Here is a 16,561-nt window from a genome sequence, read left to right as displayed (position 1 = left end):
CTCATCTCGTAATTGAACTAAGGTTTATCACCAATCGTAAAGACCCCGGCTAAAACGAGCCGTTTTCAAGGATATGCGGTTCACGAAAAACGCGTCGCGATGACCGGTAAGTGCACGACCCACATGTATTGACTATCGCGGCTATCACAAGACCAACGCCTCACCACGTCTTGAGAAGAAGATACCCCTTAACAACAATGGAAGGATTGCGTTTGGAACAAAGGGTCAGTATCCAGGGAAATGCAGGTGTTGTGAGGTTTGTAGGCAAAACGGAGTTTGGGAAGGGTGATTGGGTTGGCGTTGAGCTAGACCATGCTGTTGGTAAGAACGATGGTTCTGTCCAAGGAGTTCGGTACTTTGAGTGCCAAAACACAGATTCAGGAGCTTTACATGGACTGTTTGTCAGACCTACTATTGTGGTTTCTCTTTCAGCCGATTCAAAACGCGAATTGGGCGAACAAGCCTCTTCCACAGACATCTCAAGAGAGCAAAAGCTGGAGTTGTTGGTTCGAAGGTTGGAGTTCAAGCTCAAAAGCTCCACCCAAGAAATAGCTGCTCTCCAACAGAACATTGCAGATTTTGGTCTTGAAAACCAGCGATTATTGGTTGCAATAGAGGAGTTGGAACGTTCCATGGAAAACGTGGTGATGGAGAGAGAAACATTTTCGGATTTGAGTGAGAGTTTACAGTCTCAGTTATCCGAACTTGACAATAACTACAATCTGCTTCTTCAGGAGTATGCCAAGGCGAAGAACGAGCTTTTGAACAGTAAGGAGATGGAGGAACGGTCTGTTGCCCTTGGGCGAGCAGACCCGAACAATGGAATGATTTTGGCCAAAAACGAGGCTCTAGAGAGAGATATGGAGCGATACTCTTCCCGAGAAAAGTCACTTTTGGAAAAGATAGAGCTTTTGGAGAAGGAGACCGAAAAGCACACCGATATTTTGTCAACCTTTAACGAGCTACAGCAGAAGTACGCGGAATCGCAGAGTGCATTAATAGAGCTGAAATCCCAGCTTGCGCTTCTGTCAGAGTCTCAGGAACTCGTGGAATCGTTGACTGAGAAAAACGTGGCTCTTTGCGAGGAGATCGAAGCACTGGAGGAGAGTATTAGACAGGGAGCCGAGTCTAATCTCACAATTGGAAGCCTACTAACTCAATCACAGGCCAACGAGTCAAAATTGATGACGCAAATCGAGGAATTAACTCTCGAGAAGAAAAAATGTCTAGAGAATCTTGAAACTGCTGCTGAGGAGAATAACAGCCTTGTTCAAGAAGCTGAAACTTTGCGTTTTCAGCTGCGTTCAAATGGTGCTCAGGCTCTGGATGGGCACGGGATCGCAGATAAAAGCGGCAGTTCTTTACAAAGAGAACTTGCTTTGAAGACTGATCGTTTGAAAGCGCTTCAGTACCAATCTCGGAGGCAGCAAGTCAGGCTTGAGAAAGTCGAACAGCGACTTCTCACTGCTCAGCGTATGATTCCTGATTCGGATGTCAAAGAAGCTCTGACCAAATTAGGTGAACTTTCTCAATTGGAGCAACTTGCTGAAGAGCTTGGAGCTGCTTCGTCTCATTTGCAGGCCAGAGGTCCTCAGTTTCATGACACTTCTGTGCAAGTTGCACAATTGGCAGCGGAATATGACTATGTGTTGCACAATTGGAGATACAGCTCTGATGGATCTTCCAGAATTGCAGACTTCATTAGTCTAATGTTGTCAAAAACACAGGAACTGCTTGAAATTTCACAATCCGGGGAACCCAAAGAACTCGATTTGGTGCTTAGCGCTATTCATGGAGACACAGGCTTCTTCATTGATGAGAATCTGGGACCAATCAACAGACGCGAAAACATGATATATCGCCTCAGGGTGGAAGCTTTCATTCCCGGGAAACGTTGCTTAGCTGTTCTGGAAGCTCTCCCTCAATCTGAGCAGACCAAGAATCTCCTCGAACTTTTGTACAAACTTTGTGGCGAGATCGAAGAAAAGCTTGATTTGCTCTTGCAGAAAAGAAAGAACTTGCAAGAGGTGAAGAGCACGTTTGGTACGGATACAGGATCCGTTTTGCGTGATGTTCTCGCTGAAGTGCGAGGCAAGGACCGAGCCTTTTTAGAGGTTTCAGCCGAGTTCACTAGACGTATTGAGCACTGTTTGGAGGAACTAACCAGTATGGAAATCACGATACAGGGTACGTCAGTCTCATACGTTGATGGCATTTTGAAATTATTGAAGCAGAAAGAAGAGGAAACGCGATCCAACATCGAAGAGGCAGAAAAGCTTAAGAGAGACGCTTTGGATATGGCACTCAGACTGGTGAGCCAGAATAAGCTTTGCGGCGAGCTAAGTGCGCGGATTGTTGCTTTAGAAAGAAGACTGGAGAATACAAAACACAGCGAAGATGATCTTCTGTGGATCAGGTCCAAACTGGATGTACTGAAGAGCGAAAACGAAAATCTCTTAGAGATGAAGCTTGATCTTCTGTCCAAAAATGAAGAACTCGAGACGAAAATGAACCAAATAAAGAGAGATAACAAACTGTTTGGAGACTTCAATACCGTCTATGAGGAGAAGGAATTTGCTGGGAAGGCCGAACTAGTTTCAGAGATTCATTCGCTGAGAACGGCTGTGTCGATCTTCCAGGATCGGAGGAGGAAGACGGTTGATCTTTCATGGCTGAACGAGGAGGTCTACAAGGCACCAGAATACGTTGCTTCGACGTTGGAGGCTGGCACAAGGACATTGGCTCGTACAATAGTGGGTATCCAGTCGCGATATCGGGTTCTCCCCGTGGGAAGATACGAGAACTGGAGACCCAGGGCCTCAATGCCGGGACACCAGGCAAATCTTATGAAAGAGGAGTTGGGAAATTACAATTCATTGAAGGCGTTGGTATTTGGAAGAAAGTTAGTGGGTTAAAGGATCACCATGCAAATGTTGGGCGTGGCTTTGGCGGAAAGTCAACTGAGTGGAAACTGGTGACGTTAGTCACGCTCCAGTCCTATATCTGAAACTTCTTCATCCCATTCCTTTTCTTTCTCGGCCACTTCTTCACAATCTCGATGCTATCGCCAGGATACCACCACTCGAGCAAAGTCCATAGGAATATGTCAACCACTACACATAGCACAAACAATTTGCCTGCAAACAGTCCGCATTCATAGTGGCCAACGAGTCGGGTGAGAAGATCAGGCTTGTCCTGAGCATCAATTGCCCGGTAAACAGACTCGGTTCTTGCTGCAACATCGCCCCAGTCATACATGTCTTTAATTCGTCCGTGAAACCTGGAGGTGTCGATGGTGCCCTCTTTGATGGAAGCAACTGCTTCCGTGAGCGCATCCACCAACGAATCCTCGTCTGGATTGGCAAACACTGTCATTTGGCTTGGAAGAACTTCGGGGATTCCACCAACTTTGGTGGTGACGACTAGCAAACCGCAAGACGCGGCCTCAACCAAAACGGTGCCAAAGGCCTCTGTTAGCGAAGCATGTAGGTAGATGTGGCCCTGGATCATGACATCGCGAACCTCTTCGTGTTTTACACTTCCAATGAGCTCAACTCGATCCTGGAGCTGATATTGTTCGCGCATCTGTTCCAGATCGATGAACTTCGGGCCATCACCAGCAATCAAGAAGTTGAGATATGGAATCTTGGAGCAAACCCGTGGAATTAGTGCCGTCAAAAGGTCCGCACCTTTGTTTTGGAACAATCGCGACATTACCACCACTGTTATATGGTCCGTTGAAGGTGGCTTTTGGGCCGGCTGAAAATCTTCAGCGATGACAGCATTTGGGATAACTGAAACCCGCGTCGGGTCAATAGTTGCCCGCAGTACAGTGTTCTCCTTGCAAGTGTGCGAAACACATATGACATGGTCGATGTCACTGAGAGTGAATTTGAGGAGTTTGTTTCCTAGAATTGACCCTACATCCGCAAATCCAAACAGCGAATGGTCAGTGAACACCGTCTTGAGCCCCATGGTATTGGCATGGAAGATGCCCTCGTGGCAAAGCGAACTGAAGGTTCCGTGGCCATGAACAATGCTAATTTTCTCGCGAATGTATATATTTCTCAGAATTGGAAACGCCGAGAAGACGGAAGGAAACGTAGCTTCACGGTAGAGAACCGCGAACGGAACGTAGTAAACCTTGAGTCCATTGGTCAGCGTTCGCACGCCCGTTCGGTCACCATAAGCGTGTGTAATAACCACAACTGAGTGTCCTCGTTCAATCAGTTTTTGAGACAAATGGTAGATATGTAGCTCCACCCCGCCAGGCTGGGGGTAGAAGAAGTCTGAGAGCATGCTGTAGAAAGACGGAAGGTGATTAGTACACTGTGACGATGATTGGCAGTGAAATTCACTTACGCTATATTATACGGCATCGCGGCATGATTTTGGAAACAGACTGTATGATTTGGGTAAATTGAAGATGCAGTTGTAGGTGAATGTATGATGCTGTTTGGATGATTGTAGGCTCAGGCTGGGAATCTGGAGAGGTGGTGATAATTGCGGCATATTTGGTTGGAGCACTACTGCGTGTATTTTCAAAGTTCTAAGTTATCTACCGGTTGTGGCACTACTACAACATTGGATGCCAAATGGCCTGTTCGCCAAGCTACAACTCCAGCACAACTCTCTTGCAACAGCCAAACCGGAGATGAGTGGCTACAATCATTTGCCACTAGAGCCTCCTCCATATGTGCCGGACTCTGATGATGAGAGTGCACCGCTGAGGTCGGGTACTGACACCGGCACCGGCACCAGCACAGAAACAGCCCGGCCGTTTGAACCTTTTGAGATAGAGGAACCTTTGGCCAATGGAAGTGGTTCCAGAGCCGGGGGATTGCGAGATGCCACAATTAATTCGACACAGGAGGTTTTCAATCGTGCAGGGGAAGCCGGGCAGAGGTTTGCCGACACGTTCAGTTCCAAGGTGGTGATGCCGATCACCAATGCTTTGGACCCGCTTTGCGCAGCATACAGGGCGCTCCATGTGCGATTCGACCAGCTGGTCGGCAAAATAGGCAATCCGTTGATTGTTAAGAGACTTTTTTATGTGATCGTGGTGGCGTCCGTGGTATATGTGGTGACGCTTTCGGGGCTATACCCAGAGTCTGCTGGCTCATACAATGGCGATTTTTTCGATCAGCAACAGCTCCAGCAGTTTGTGGACGACAACGTCGATGTAAAGAGAATGGAGGAGAACTTACAGTATTTTTCTTCGATGCCTCATGTTGCCGGAACGGCTGGCGACTTGACCCTAGCCAGGTACTTTGAGAGAATCATGAAGGATGCAGGTGTTTCAGTTGAGGAGTTCAGTGAATTTAGTTCATATGCTGAGTATGGGGCTAACCAAAGCTTGAAACTTTATAAAGGGAATGATGTTGTTTTTGAGTCTCCTTTGATTGAGCAGACAGACGAGAAAAAAGCCCAGAAGGAGGTGAAGAGAGCTGAAAAGACAGAGCAAACAGAGTCAATATCCGGAACGGCTCAAAAAGCCCAAACGACCGACGCCGACCCCCTTCTTTCTTTCAACCCTGGATCATGCTCTGGAACTTCAACTGGACACCTCGTCTACGCCAATTACGGAACGCGTGATGACTTCAAGTTCCTGGTGGAGTCCCAAGTCGACCTGACCGGCTCGGTTGTGATGATGAAGTACCATGGTGCCGACTCCGCCACGGGGGAGTCGATACAGGAGGGAATGAAGGTCAACATAGCCCGCGGGCTTGGAGCCATTGCAGTGCTCTTCATCAGCGACCCTCGAAATGGAGCTTATACTATGGACACGGTAGAGCGTCATGGAATGGACATTTCGCGAGTTCGACCTGGAAACAGCGCAGGGCAAGACATGGAAGATTCAATGGAGCGACTGGATTCTCTTCCAGAAATCCCTGCGGTGCCAATCTCATGGCGAGAGGCAGTGCCGTTACTGAAGACGCTGGAGTCTCTCGGAATTCAGGCTCCGGATTCCTGGAAATTGAACTTTGCCGGTGAGCCATGGACAGGCAGCAAAGATACCGAGTACAGTGTCGAGGTGACTTTAGACCCTGCCAAACGGCCACAGAAGGCAATGTGGAACGTGATTGGGAAGATAAAGGGAAGAGAACAGGACGAATTGGCAGTCGTGATTGGCGCGCAGCGCGATGCTGTTAGTGAAGGTACGATTTATCCCAATACTGGCTCCACGATATTGGTGGAACTGATAGCACTTTTTGCGGAACTCCAGCATGCTTTCAACTGGAAACCGCTTAGGTCCATCTACTTCGCTTCTTTCGATGGAACTGAGTACAATTTAGCCGGTTCAACAAATCTAGCATCTCAAAAGGTACACACTTTGAGGCGGGAAGCATATGCTTATATTGATCTTAGTGATGCCGTTTCCGGAACATCTAAACTTGGTGTTTCGGCCCATCCGATGCTTTGGTCGACTATTCGCAAGTCATTACGTCTAGTTCAGGACCCCGTTCATAACCGCACTTTGGACGGCGCTGTCGAGGGGATGGAGACGCTACGGGATGCTTCCAAGAACTACATACCGTTTATGTCCTATCTGGGAGTTCCTTCGATGGAACTACGGTTCTATGGCGACGATTATGCGAAGGGGTCTGCTCAAGACTCCTTTGAGGCCTTCAAGAGCAAGAACGTTGACGAAGGAATGGAAGCCCACAAGGCCCTGAGCGCTGCTCTGGCCAAGATAGTTTTGGCTTTGGTTGAAGAACCCATGATTCCGTTCGATATAGTTGAGTTCGCGAAGGCCATGGACCATTACCTCCGGGATCTCGGGGATTACGCAGAGGCTAAAAAGATGAAGCTGGATACTAGTGGTGTTCTTAAAGAGCTTCTGAGATTGAAAGATGCCGGGCGTCAGTACGATTCATGGCTCCAGGCATGGCAGGAAATTGTGACTTCCAGTGGTGGGACGGAACCCACCCTTCTTTCGGTGAACAGATGGACGTGGAACTCAAAACTTTCCCAGATCGAGAAGTCGATGCTTGCAGATCCAGGTGTCCGCGGACGTGAATGGTACAAGAATCATGCTTTTGGGCCTCAACTATGGGGTCCAGATGGACTGCGCTCTGACGGATCCGCCTACGAATGGGGCACTTTTCCTGGTGTCAGAGATGCGATTTTCGAAGGTGACGAGGAATTAGCACGGGTACAGCTCGATCATGTGAGGCAGCTGTTTGATATCTTGACTCGGGGGTTTGGAACTTGAGTTACGGATGAAGAAGATAAAGAGGAGAATAAGAGCAAGAGAAGTAGCGACTCTGAAGTGAAGAGTATGGGGAATAAGCAATACAAGAGATATGGTAAAGATCGGGACTGAGACAAACATTGAAGTAAGAGAATGAGACTAATATCTCGACAGTAATTCCGAATGAGTGGATACCACCACAGCTAACCTAGTCGATAACAACGTTCGGAACGAGAACGACGGCATCAAGTAAATGCACCCTTTGCATTTTACTAATGCGGAGCAAATTTGGTGCTCGCACGAGAATGGCACCACGAACAGAATGCTTTGGAAACGAGGCTTCCGAACTCAACACTCTTCTGTCCTAATCACACAAATAATGAATTATCTAGTCCTAAGTCTTGTGATCCCACTTCTGATTATCTTTGTGTTCCACAGGAGTAACGTCAAGGTGGTGGATCCACTACAGGATAGCGGAGCTGACAACGGACCCGTGGTCCAGGGCGAGTTCACGCCGCGGACGCTTTACAAGCACAACGGTTTCGACACAGAAACGATCTACATAGCTGTGAAGGGCAAAGTGTTTGATGTGAGTCGGGCTAGACAGTTCTATGGGCCAAGTGGGCCTTATAGCAATTTTGCTGGCCATGATGCCTCCCGTGGGCTTGCATTGAATTCGTTTGAAATGGGTACGTCATAATGATCTATAAAGATGCCGACGCTAATTACTAACAATCTTCAGACGTGATTACACCAATTGGAGAACCAATAGACACACTCGATGATCTCACAGAACAGGATCACAAGTCGTTGGACGGATGGGAAGAGATGTTTCAATCTAAGTATCCTCAAGTTGGTACCTTGGTGAATGAGTGAATGACTAGGCAACCAGTTGAGATGGCGAAAGCGACAAATGAGGGCAAAGACTTTGGAACATTGGTGTATGATAATTATTATATCGTTCATTATATATGGTCCATAATGACTATCTTCCATTTACCATCGTTCTGCTGAAATCCAATTGCCTGCAATCATTTACTATACATATTTTGGGGTCTTTATGGCGGGACGTATCATAGGCTTACATCGCAGCACATACAGTGTATGCTCAGCTGAATCCATTGTCTATAGTCTATTATGAATAAACTTACTTAACATCAACCAAACTCGTTTCCATATACCTACTCAACGCGGAAAACCTCTTCGAGTCCAACCCACCAGCCCTTTGGATCGGTGCTTCCAGTAGAGCCTTCAACCAAGGTCTGTTGCATTCCATCGGTGATCTTCCACCATTCGGCATTGGCGGGCTCGTTGCGCATCAGCTCGCTATCACGCTCAAGATCATCGCCAAGATATTTGAAGTTGGCAATCAGCAGCTGGAAGTGTTCGGAGTAGAAAATGCTGTAGTCATGGATGTTGTATTTTTCAATCAGGTTGAGAACAGGAGAAGGCACTTTCTTGTGAATCTCAATGTACTCAGCAAGACGCTCGGGCTTAACCTTGACGATCTGGCAAATTCTCTTTCCTTGGTAGGCCATCTTGTGTTCGATTGGATTGAATTGATAAAGAAAGAGAATACGAAGAGATTTAGCGGGGAAGGTCCTTGATAGATTTGGTATGGAGATGGTCTCGGGGTGTTAATAACACGAGGTCACGTGATTACAGAAAGTTGATTTCACACTTCCAAGATGAACTTCTTGTGCCAGACACGTAATGATCAGATAACAGAGACTTAACACCACGCAAGTGCCTCCAAACCATTCCCTGGATGGCACAGATCAAAGATTCAAGTAACTCTGAGCCTCTCCATACAATGTACTTTAAAGATCCGGTGCCTGGTTAGTCTACCGAGTTAGAATACCCCCATCATTGACATCATTCTACGTCAGAAGGCATACCGGTCCGATGAAGACCAAAACCAAGGCAGCCACCGGCGCGCCTAGTGGGTTTAAAAGCATCACGTGACCTGCCAATTTTTCCACCCGGCGGAACGAGTCCACCGGTCGGGGCGGCTTTTGTCCGTGCACGTCCACTCATTTGGGGTTTGACCGGTTGTCTGAGCAGCTGTTCGGGCAGTTATCGAGATCGTGGTCAAGGCATATAATGGTGTTGCTTGCTGAAATCATGGTCTAGAAATATCCTGTTGCAACGCTCTCGCAACGCAGCAATTGCACCAATATTCAGCTATTTCCTAAAGCGGCCTTCCAAAGTCGCTCGGCCGCGTGCGATGCCCTGCAGCCCGTTTTCGGGCTGCCGATAACCTCTGTGCAGCCATTTATCCCATTTTTGTGGAATCAGACAAAAAATTCTGCATGATGCCGAAATATATATATATGTAGCCCGTAGAATAGATTTCCGTATAGCATATTGGATGAAGAACCAAATTCTAATTCACAATGTCTGAATACCCTACTGCTGCTGCCGAAAAGGCATTGCTGCTTGAAGACATCCAAGATGTTGAAGCCATGGAGTTGCCAAAGAGAAGGAGCCACCACACACGCTGGGTTTCTGTTCTCATTGCTGCTTCCGTTTACTGTGCTATTTTCTTGTTCGTTCAGCCTTTGAGACAATTTTTGCCTGCTTCGCTGCTTTCGTTGGTCCCTCAATTGGCACCATCCCCAGCACCAGCCGCACCAACCCAAGTGTTCGAGGTGCTGAGACCAGTGACTGTTCCTCTTGGTTCTTATGTTGAGTCTTCCGTCTGGTTCAATGCTACTGAACTTGCTGATGGAATAAGCGTGGAATACTCTGCTCCTGAGACTTTCAACTTTACCGGGGTTGCTCTTACCTTGAACTTCACCGCTGCTGGAGCCCAGGCTCCTATCATCGCGGACGTCTACATTGACGACCATCCAGTCTGGAGGACTTCCACGCCAAATGCCTTAGGCTTTGTGTCAAACTCTTCGACTTCCAAGAATGTAACCGAATTTCTGTCTCTTTTCACCGAGAACAGGACCGTTTCCTTGCAGATTGTTGACGGTGCCATCAGTGACCTCGAGGTCTCTCTTGAAGCCGTTTTCTACAACGATTCACTGATTGTCGCCGATCCAGTGGCTCCAGTTGCTCCAATTGATGTCGGCTCATTGTTCGTCGCACATGGTCCAGCCGATCTTGTGTTTCCAATTTCCAACGCTGGTAAGGCTTTCCAATTGCCAAAGGACAAATTCTCTGTCATTTTGCCTCAACTTTCCGAGAACACCACAGTGGCCAAAATTAGCATTTTCGCATCACCTTCCGAGGAAGAAATCCGTTACTACCAGAATAAGATTGGCAGCATTCCAGGTGCTTCAGATGTCGGCCCAGTCCGTACTTTGAACGTGTACGTTGACTCCGTCTTCTTGGGTGCCATTTCTCCAAACCCAGCCCAACTCAGAGCAGACCACATTGGCGAATCTGCTGACGCCGCCAAATTGTGGGTCCCAGTTGCCGCTGGTGGAGCATTTGATGCCCTTTCCTATGATCTTGATTTGACCTCTGTTCTGCCTCTTCTGTGGGCTGACGAGACCACCCTCGTCATCGAGGTTGTTTCGCCAGTTAAGGGTTCTACGATTGGACCCGGTGTTCCTCCAGCTGTTCCACACCCAGTTCCAGCTCCAGGTACCAGCCAAATTCCTCAATCAAGATGGGATCTTTCTGGTAATTTGCTTGCTTGGGAGTCTTCTCTCGTCAATGCCTCTACTGGAGCTGTTATCCTTGCCGACTCTCTCGAGAGTGGAACTGGAATGGTCATTGCTCCTCCAGGTGGATTCACCCAGAACCAGATTGTTAGATCACGTATACAGTCTGGTATTGAGACTCAGCTCAACTTCACTCTTGCTGATGCCTCGGTCCACAACCTGACTGCCAAGTTCAACACCTCCGGCGATGTTTTCGCCATCACCCAGACTAAAATGGCCGGTGCCTCGAGCCTTTTCACTTTGATCGGCTCCACCAAGGTGGGTCTTTCGGTTACAGACTCTGCTCTGGGGGCCATTTTGGACACTCCAGTGTACACCTTCAACGCTTCGACCTCATTTCCAATGATCATCAAAGAGACCAAGGCCACCATCCCAGTGTGGGGTCCTCCAATTAACGCTTCGCTCGAGGTGAGTGTCAAGTTTGGCCACAAGGTTAAAATAAATGGAGTTTCTGCTCTTTATGTTGACTCCAAACAAAACGGTACCGTTGACTATCTCGGTGTCTCCACCGACTCCAAGGTGATGGAGATCTCGGATGCTTCTCCAGTGCCTTTCACCAGAGAGGTCACAGTCGAGGACGGAATCATCACCAAGGACTCGCTCGTTGCCACTCTTGAAGCTGGTGAATGGGATGACTCCTACGAAGAGTTCCAATTCGTGCTTGCTTCTATGATTGACGAAGAGATGTTTGAATTTTGAGTGAAGCTGAGTGTTTGGGACCCCGATTGACTATGTATTTGAATAATTAAAGGTTTTTATGTTTTTCTTTTGAATTTGATAGTGATAGTAGCGAGGCAATTGAGATATAATAGTGTTTTAATTCAAAATTCAGTTTTTGATTCGATTCAACCGAGAAAGTTTACTCGAGGCAGTACAGAGAAGAGTCAATTTTCATGCATCACTATGACGCACCTCATCTTATCTCCGGGCCTTCTTCCAAGGTGCTCCTTGAGCTTTTTAGCTTACAGAACTGGGGCAGAAATCATTGCAAAGACCAGAACCAAATCAGTTTGTTTTGACCATTTTGCCAGATCATCTGTATTGTGCCCGCTTCACTAATTAACACCGTCCATCTTTTCCAGGCTTCCAGACTTCCAGGCTTCCAGGCGTAAGCATGCATTACTCGATAAAGCACGCTACAACTACCGAAGACCTTGCTCAAATTGCAGAGCTATTCACCGAGTATACTGAGTCTTTGGGAGTTGATTTGACGTTCCAAAACTTCAAAGTAGAACTGGAGTCGCTTCCAGGCAAATATGTCGCACCTGGAGGCTGTCTCCTTCTGGCATCCTCGGATGACTCCGTTCCCGTCCCGCTAGGGTGTGTAGCTCTGAGACCTTTGGGCGATGGATTTTGCGAGATGAAACGGCTCTATGTGAGAACGAATGCACGTGGACTGAAGCTGGGGTTAGCCCTAATGAATGAAGCTGAACGTGAGGCTATTGCTGCCGGGTACATTGGAGTTAGACTGGATACCTTAAGCACGCTTGTCGCGGCACTGTCTATGTATAGAAGTCACGGGTTTGCCGAGATTGAAAGCTATTACGAAACTCCTCTTGAGAATACTGTGTTCTTCGAGAAACGATTCGATAGGGACTGATTGAGTTTTCCAGTGAAAAAGTCTTTCAGCGCTTAAGGGGCGCTGCGGTATAGAATCCGTCAAAATGGACGCTAAACATAACCTGCACTCCATGCCTATATCTTAGTGGTGACAACCGTTTTGAGTGCTGATCATCAACCCCATTTTGACCATGTGCCCGCTATCTTGTTTTGCTAAGCGCCCACAAGCGCCCTAGCCGCCCAAACTTGAACACCACCAAACTTCCCATACAGCGTGAGATTATAAATAAGTTCAACTTTTCCTTTAAGTATTAGCTCAATAATATACTGCTGATTCCGATGTCATAAAATTACCTCGTTTCTAGAATTTTTCCACGTACTCAGTCAAATTTTAAATCCTCTTTCTTCAAGCGCCTGACGCCGCACCAGGAGTGCGCGACCCAACCCCCACTTGAAGAATGTTCCGCAACAAAGCTCTTTCACCAGAACCTTGGCCACAACCAACCATAACCCATCCAAATCTAGAGCGGATCGAAGCAGGTCGTGGCCAATGCAGAGGCGACAACATATGACGCAAAGGGCGTTTTGCCTACAGGTGAGTATGGCCCAGAGCTGGTGACGGCCCAGTAGGCCTCGGACGAACCGCAGCTAACGTTTCAAACACAGCGAACACAGGACTACGACGAGTTGATGAGGCGAATAACAAACACGGAGATAACTGACATTGGGAATTATGCCATAATCCGTCAAATTGCCGAGGGCGCCTTCGGAAAGGTGTTTTTAGCCCAGCACAAGCTGCTTCGGTGCAAGGTCGTGATCAAGAAGGGTGACCGTTCGGTCGAGGCCGGTGGAGATGATAATTTGATGAGGGAATTCTACTACTTGCGGGAGTTTGATCATCCGAATATTACCAAGCTGTACGAGATCATTCTCACGGAAACCCGCGTTTATATGGTGTTACAGTACTATTCAGAGGGAGACCTCTTTGATTACTTAGCACGCCGTGGCCGTCTTCCTTTGGACGAGGCCTCGCGATTGTTCTCTCAAATATTGGGCAGCGTTCATTATATCCATCTGAGTGGATGCTGCCATCGCGATTTGAAGCTAGAGAACGTTATACTGGATAAAAGGCTGGACGCGAAACTTTCTGATTTTGGTTTTGCGCGTGAGATGCCATATTCTGCCAATGGAAAGGGCCTTTTGAATACGTTCTGTGGAACCCCAGCATATATGGCACCGGAGCTGGTCGCCCGCCAACCTTATTCAGGCGTGAAGGTAGATATTTGGGCTCTGGGAGTGATGCTGTACGTTATGCTCCAGGGATATATGCCTTTTGGCGATGACCCGGACTTGCCAACGCTTGCACAGCAACCCAAGTTTGGAGATCATGTTCCAGAGGAAGTAGCTGCACTTTTGCGTTCAATGCTAGCGTATCGGCCCGAGGAAAGACCCGCGACTTTGGCCGATGTTCTCGTTCTTCCTTTTCTTCAGCCATGGGGAGCTGTTCAGCTGGCTACAACCCGTGAATACGCCGAGGGAAAGCACCGCATGACCCCCAGTGAAATTGCACTGGAGCGTTATGCGTTTAAGCGAATTTCCAGCTTCGGCATTGACAAAGAGCTGCTGCGGAAGAATCTGGCGTCCGGTGAGATGGACTCTTTGGTAGGGTTCTGGGAGCTTTTCAAAGAGAAGGAGCGCAAAAGACATCGTCACGCTCGCAAGCTAAAGACGCGAAGCAGGAGCATGTTGAGGTTGAATTCTACGCGCTCAATCATGGATTCGCGGAGTGTGAAGTCAAAACCGGAGACGCAGTCTCCTCTCACTTCACCCCGATTACCAGCCACGCCAACGGCTACTCCAATTCCACCAACTCCAGCCACTCCAGCGACCCCTGTTTATCACCAAAAGTCATTATCTGTTTCCAAAACTATCGATGTGGGCAATGGGTATACTGCTAACTCAGACAGGCGAAGTTCTGTTTGGACCACAGAGTCGAAGAGCAGGAAGCCCTTGCTCCAAAAGCTCAAAACATGGATGGGAAAAGTCAAGAGCATAGGAGGGTCACCTTCACTTTCTTCTAGCACTTCTTCATCCAAACAATCGCTGAACCTGAGCAACGATGAGGCCAGGTCGACTCTGGTGAACTCTGAAGCTAGTGGAAATCACTTTGACGGGACCCCTGAAAAGGCACTCAAGTTCGTTGTTGGAGACCCAGCAGATGAAGACGACGACACAGTCAGTCGCCTGTCTTCTATGGCTACGCCCAAAGATTCCTCCACCCCGTTCTTCCACAAACGAGGCAGCTCAGGTAGGCCTGCAAGGCCTGTTTCAATGGTATCGTCATACTCAGTGCAATCACAGGTCTCGGAGACTTCAGTTGGCTCAGGATATAACACGGGATATTCGACGGATACACCGGGTACTCAACGACCAGCATATACCCGCGCGAGGTCCAGTGAGTATTCGCTCAATTCTCGCAGTGGCATGACAAGCATTGGATTGGCACTTGGAACTGAATCCCCTGGATCTTCTACCACACAGTTATCACGGTCTAATTCCACGGATTCCGGGGCACCTGGTCCGCGTGGCCGTGAAAAACGCCGCTCTAAGAGTAAAGACTCTACCAAAAAGGGCAAGAGCCTCATATTCAAGCGTGGAAAGTCTCCACTCGGGTTCTCGCAGTCGCCAGCGAGCTCTACGTGGTATCTCAAGAACCGAAAGGCAAATCCGCTCGTATTCAACGAGCACCATGGCTCGGACGTTATAGAAGAAGAGGCCTCGGACGATATCCCGTTCCCTAAAACAACCGAGGCTCCTCATCCGCGGTACCAAAACATCCTCGGTGAGATCAACGAGGACGTCAATGGGTCCGAGTATGAAGATGTGGATGACGAGGAGGACGAAGTGGAGGAGATTCTGGTCTCCAAACTCAAGCATTTGTCCGTATAGTCTCAGGTTAGGCAGGGAAAATGTGGAAGAGTAGAAAGAGCTTGGGGACCACGAAAAAGACTTGTGGACACTCTAATAGGCATTTGCTGCCATTAATAAACCCTTTCAACAATATATACGAACACAGACGCTTATATACTCGGTATGCATGAAACACACATCGTGCTGCAGGTCAGCTCAATATTGCGGCTCAAATATGTGTATCACACTAAAAGCAAGAATCATTGCGTCGTGTGCGGCTGAAATGGAGCCGTCTTGTAAGGACCTCTACTCTTCACCAAGCGTCAGAAGCACCAATTTAATCTCATCCAACAACGTCACGGTGAGGCAAAAATGACTTCCGAAATTGTTTCGCGAATATGGGAGGGCAGAATTCCTGTGAGGATTGGTTTGAGTGCACGTGACTCACAGCAGGGACTGGCGCCCTCGGTATTCTATTGTGGCACGTTGAGGAGGAATGGATACATACACGTTGTATTGCCGCTTTTGCTTCGGTTTTTTGCGCCATTTGTTGAAGATAGCTCTGCACTCAAAAGAGATGACTGGTGGCTTGAGTTTGAGGACGTTCCTGTGAAATGGAACTGGCCAATCGGTGTTTCCTTCGACGTGATGACAGGGTTCGACCCCAGTAACGCGGAGCCCGAGCCCCAAGCATGGGAATTAACGCTACATCACAAGGATTATCCCGCCGAATATATTGTGCCGATATTGACACCGCCTCCCAGTGTCAGAAACCAATTTCTGGAGGATTACTGGATAAATCAGATGAAAGAGGCATGTTTCATACTGACCGGTTCTGCCAAACCCATAATGAACCTCTCGAGGGCTAACTCTGCGAACTTCTGGAAGAGTGTGGAAAATCGTAAGTTTCCGAGAGATCACTAATATCTCATTTTTGACATTGATTTATTTTCTATTGTACTAACTACCATCAGACGATCCAAGATCTTTCACTTCGATTCACCACCGATTGATACCGAAACTCTCTATCCGCCAGATACCGATCCGAATATATACCCCGGTTGCAAATAATGTGATACAGCCGATTGTGGCCCCGGTTAATATGAAGACGGGTGCCTTGCTCACTCTTGGTGAGGCCCTCCAGCAGTGTGTCCCGGAGCTGTTCCCAACGTCACTGATGTACACTGTAGCCTATCCGGTTTCTCACGGGGTTATTTTG

At 48.0% G+C, this 16,561-nt stretch overlaps 9 protein-coding genes across 9 annotated transcripts, besides 1 other annotated feature; 7 read left to right on the top strand and 2 right to left on the bottom strand.

The window, feature by feature from the left end:
* Positions 1-197: 197 nt before the first annotated feature.
* Positions 198-2,915, top strand: KUCA_T00000713001 (uncharacterized protein; the record flags this gene model as incomplete). The annotated part of the gene is made up of 1 exon (XM_022605278.1): positions 198-2,915. One exon carries the CDS (start codon positions 198-200, stop codon positions 2,913-2,915), a length of 2,718 nt encoding a protein of 905 aa, XP_022456762.1.
* Positions 2,916-2,997: 82 nt separating this feature from the next.
* On the bottom strand, positions 2,998-4,299 carry KUCA_T00000712001 (uncharacterized protein; the record flags this gene model as incomplete). Its single annotated transcript, XM_022605277.1, has 1 exon — positions 2,998-4,299. One exon carries the CDS (start codon positions 4,297-4,299, stop codon positions 2,998-3,000), a length of 1,302 nt encoding a protein of 433 aa, XP_022456761.1.
* Positions 4,300-4,588: 289 nt separating this feature from the next.
* KUCA_T00000711001 (uncharacterized protein) lies at positions 4,589-7,216 on the top strand (the record flags this gene model as incomplete). Its single annotated transcript, XM_022605276.1, has 1 exon — positions 4,589-7,216. One exon carries the CDS (start codon positions 4,589-4,591, stop codon positions 7,214-7,216), a length of 2,628 nt encoding a protein of 875 aa, XP_022456760.1.
* Positions 7,217-7,448: 232 nt separating this feature from the next.
* Positions 7,449-7,895, top strand: KUCA_T00000710001 (uncharacterized protein; the record flags this gene model as incomplete). The annotated part of the gene is made up of 1 exon (XM_022605275.1): positions 7,449-7,895. One exon carries the CDS (start codon positions 7,449-7,451, stop codon positions 7,893-7,895), a length of 447 nt encoding a protein of 148 aa, XP_022456759.1.
* Positions 7,896-8,023: 128 nt separating this feature from the next.
* Positions 8,024-8,071: a sequence feature (Short protein (KUCA_T00000709001, CDK24743.1) was converted to a misc_feature.).
* A 305-nt stretch (positions 8,072-8,376) lies between these two features.
* KUCA_T00000708001 (uncharacterized protein) lies at positions 8,377-8,733 on the bottom strand (the record flags this gene model as incomplete). The annotated part of the gene is made up of 1 exon (XM_022605273.1): positions 8,377-8,733. One exon carries the CDS (start codon positions 8,731-8,733, stop codon positions 8,377-8,379), a length of 357 nt encoding a protein of 118 aa, XP_022456758.1.
* Positions 8,734-9,591: 858 nt separating this feature from the next.
* KUCA_T00000707001 (uncharacterized protein) lies at positions 9,592-11,571 on the top strand (the record flags this gene model as incomplete). Its single annotated transcript, XM_022605272.1, has 1 exon — positions 9,592-11,571. The coding sequence occupies one exon, from the start codon at positions 9,592-9,594 to the stop codon at positions 11,569-11,571; it is 1,980 nt and encodes a 659-aa protein (XP_022456757.1).
* A 415-nt stretch (positions 11,572-11,986) lies between these two features.
* KUCA_T00000706001 (uncharacterized protein) lies at positions 11,987-12,472 on the top strand (the record flags this gene model as incomplete). The annotated part of the gene is made up of 1 exon (XM_022605271.1): positions 11,987-12,472. The coding sequence occupies one exon, from the start codon at positions 11,987-11,989 to the stop codon at positions 12,470-12,472; it is 486 nt and encodes a 161-aa protein (XP_022456756.1).
* A 650-nt stretch (positions 12,473-13,122) lies between these two features.
* On the top strand, positions 13,123-15,381 carry KUCA_T00000705001 (uncharacterized protein; the record flags this gene model as incomplete). Its single annotated transcript, XM_022605270.1, has 1 exon — positions 13,123-15,381. One exon carries the CDS (start codon positions 13,123-13,125, stop codon positions 15,379-15,381), a length of 2,259 nt encoding a protein of 752 aa, XP_022456755.1.
* A 333-nt stretch (positions 15,382-15,714) lies between these two features.
* Positions 15,715-16,266, top strand: KUCA_T00000704001 (uncharacterized protein; the record flags this gene model as incomplete). The annotated part of the gene is made up of 1 exon (XM_022605269.1): positions 15,715-16,266. The coding sequence occupies one exon, from the start codon at positions 15,715-15,717 to the stop codon at positions 16,264-16,266; it is 552 nt and encodes a 183-aa protein (XP_022456754.1).
* Between the last annotated feature and the right edge of the window lie 295 nt (positions 16,267-16,561).

This window comes from Kuraishia capsulata, genomic scaffold (assembly GCF_000576695.1).
Source record: "Kuraishia capsulata CBS 1993 genomic scaffold, Kuraishia_capsulata_scaffold_1, whole genome shotgun sequence".
NCBI lineage: Eukaryota > Fungi > Ascomycota > Pichiomycetes > Pichiales > Pichiaceae > Kuraishia > Kuraishia capsulata.
Note: the sequence above shows the minus strand (reverse complement) of the source record. Positions and strands in the feature narration are given on the sequence as shown.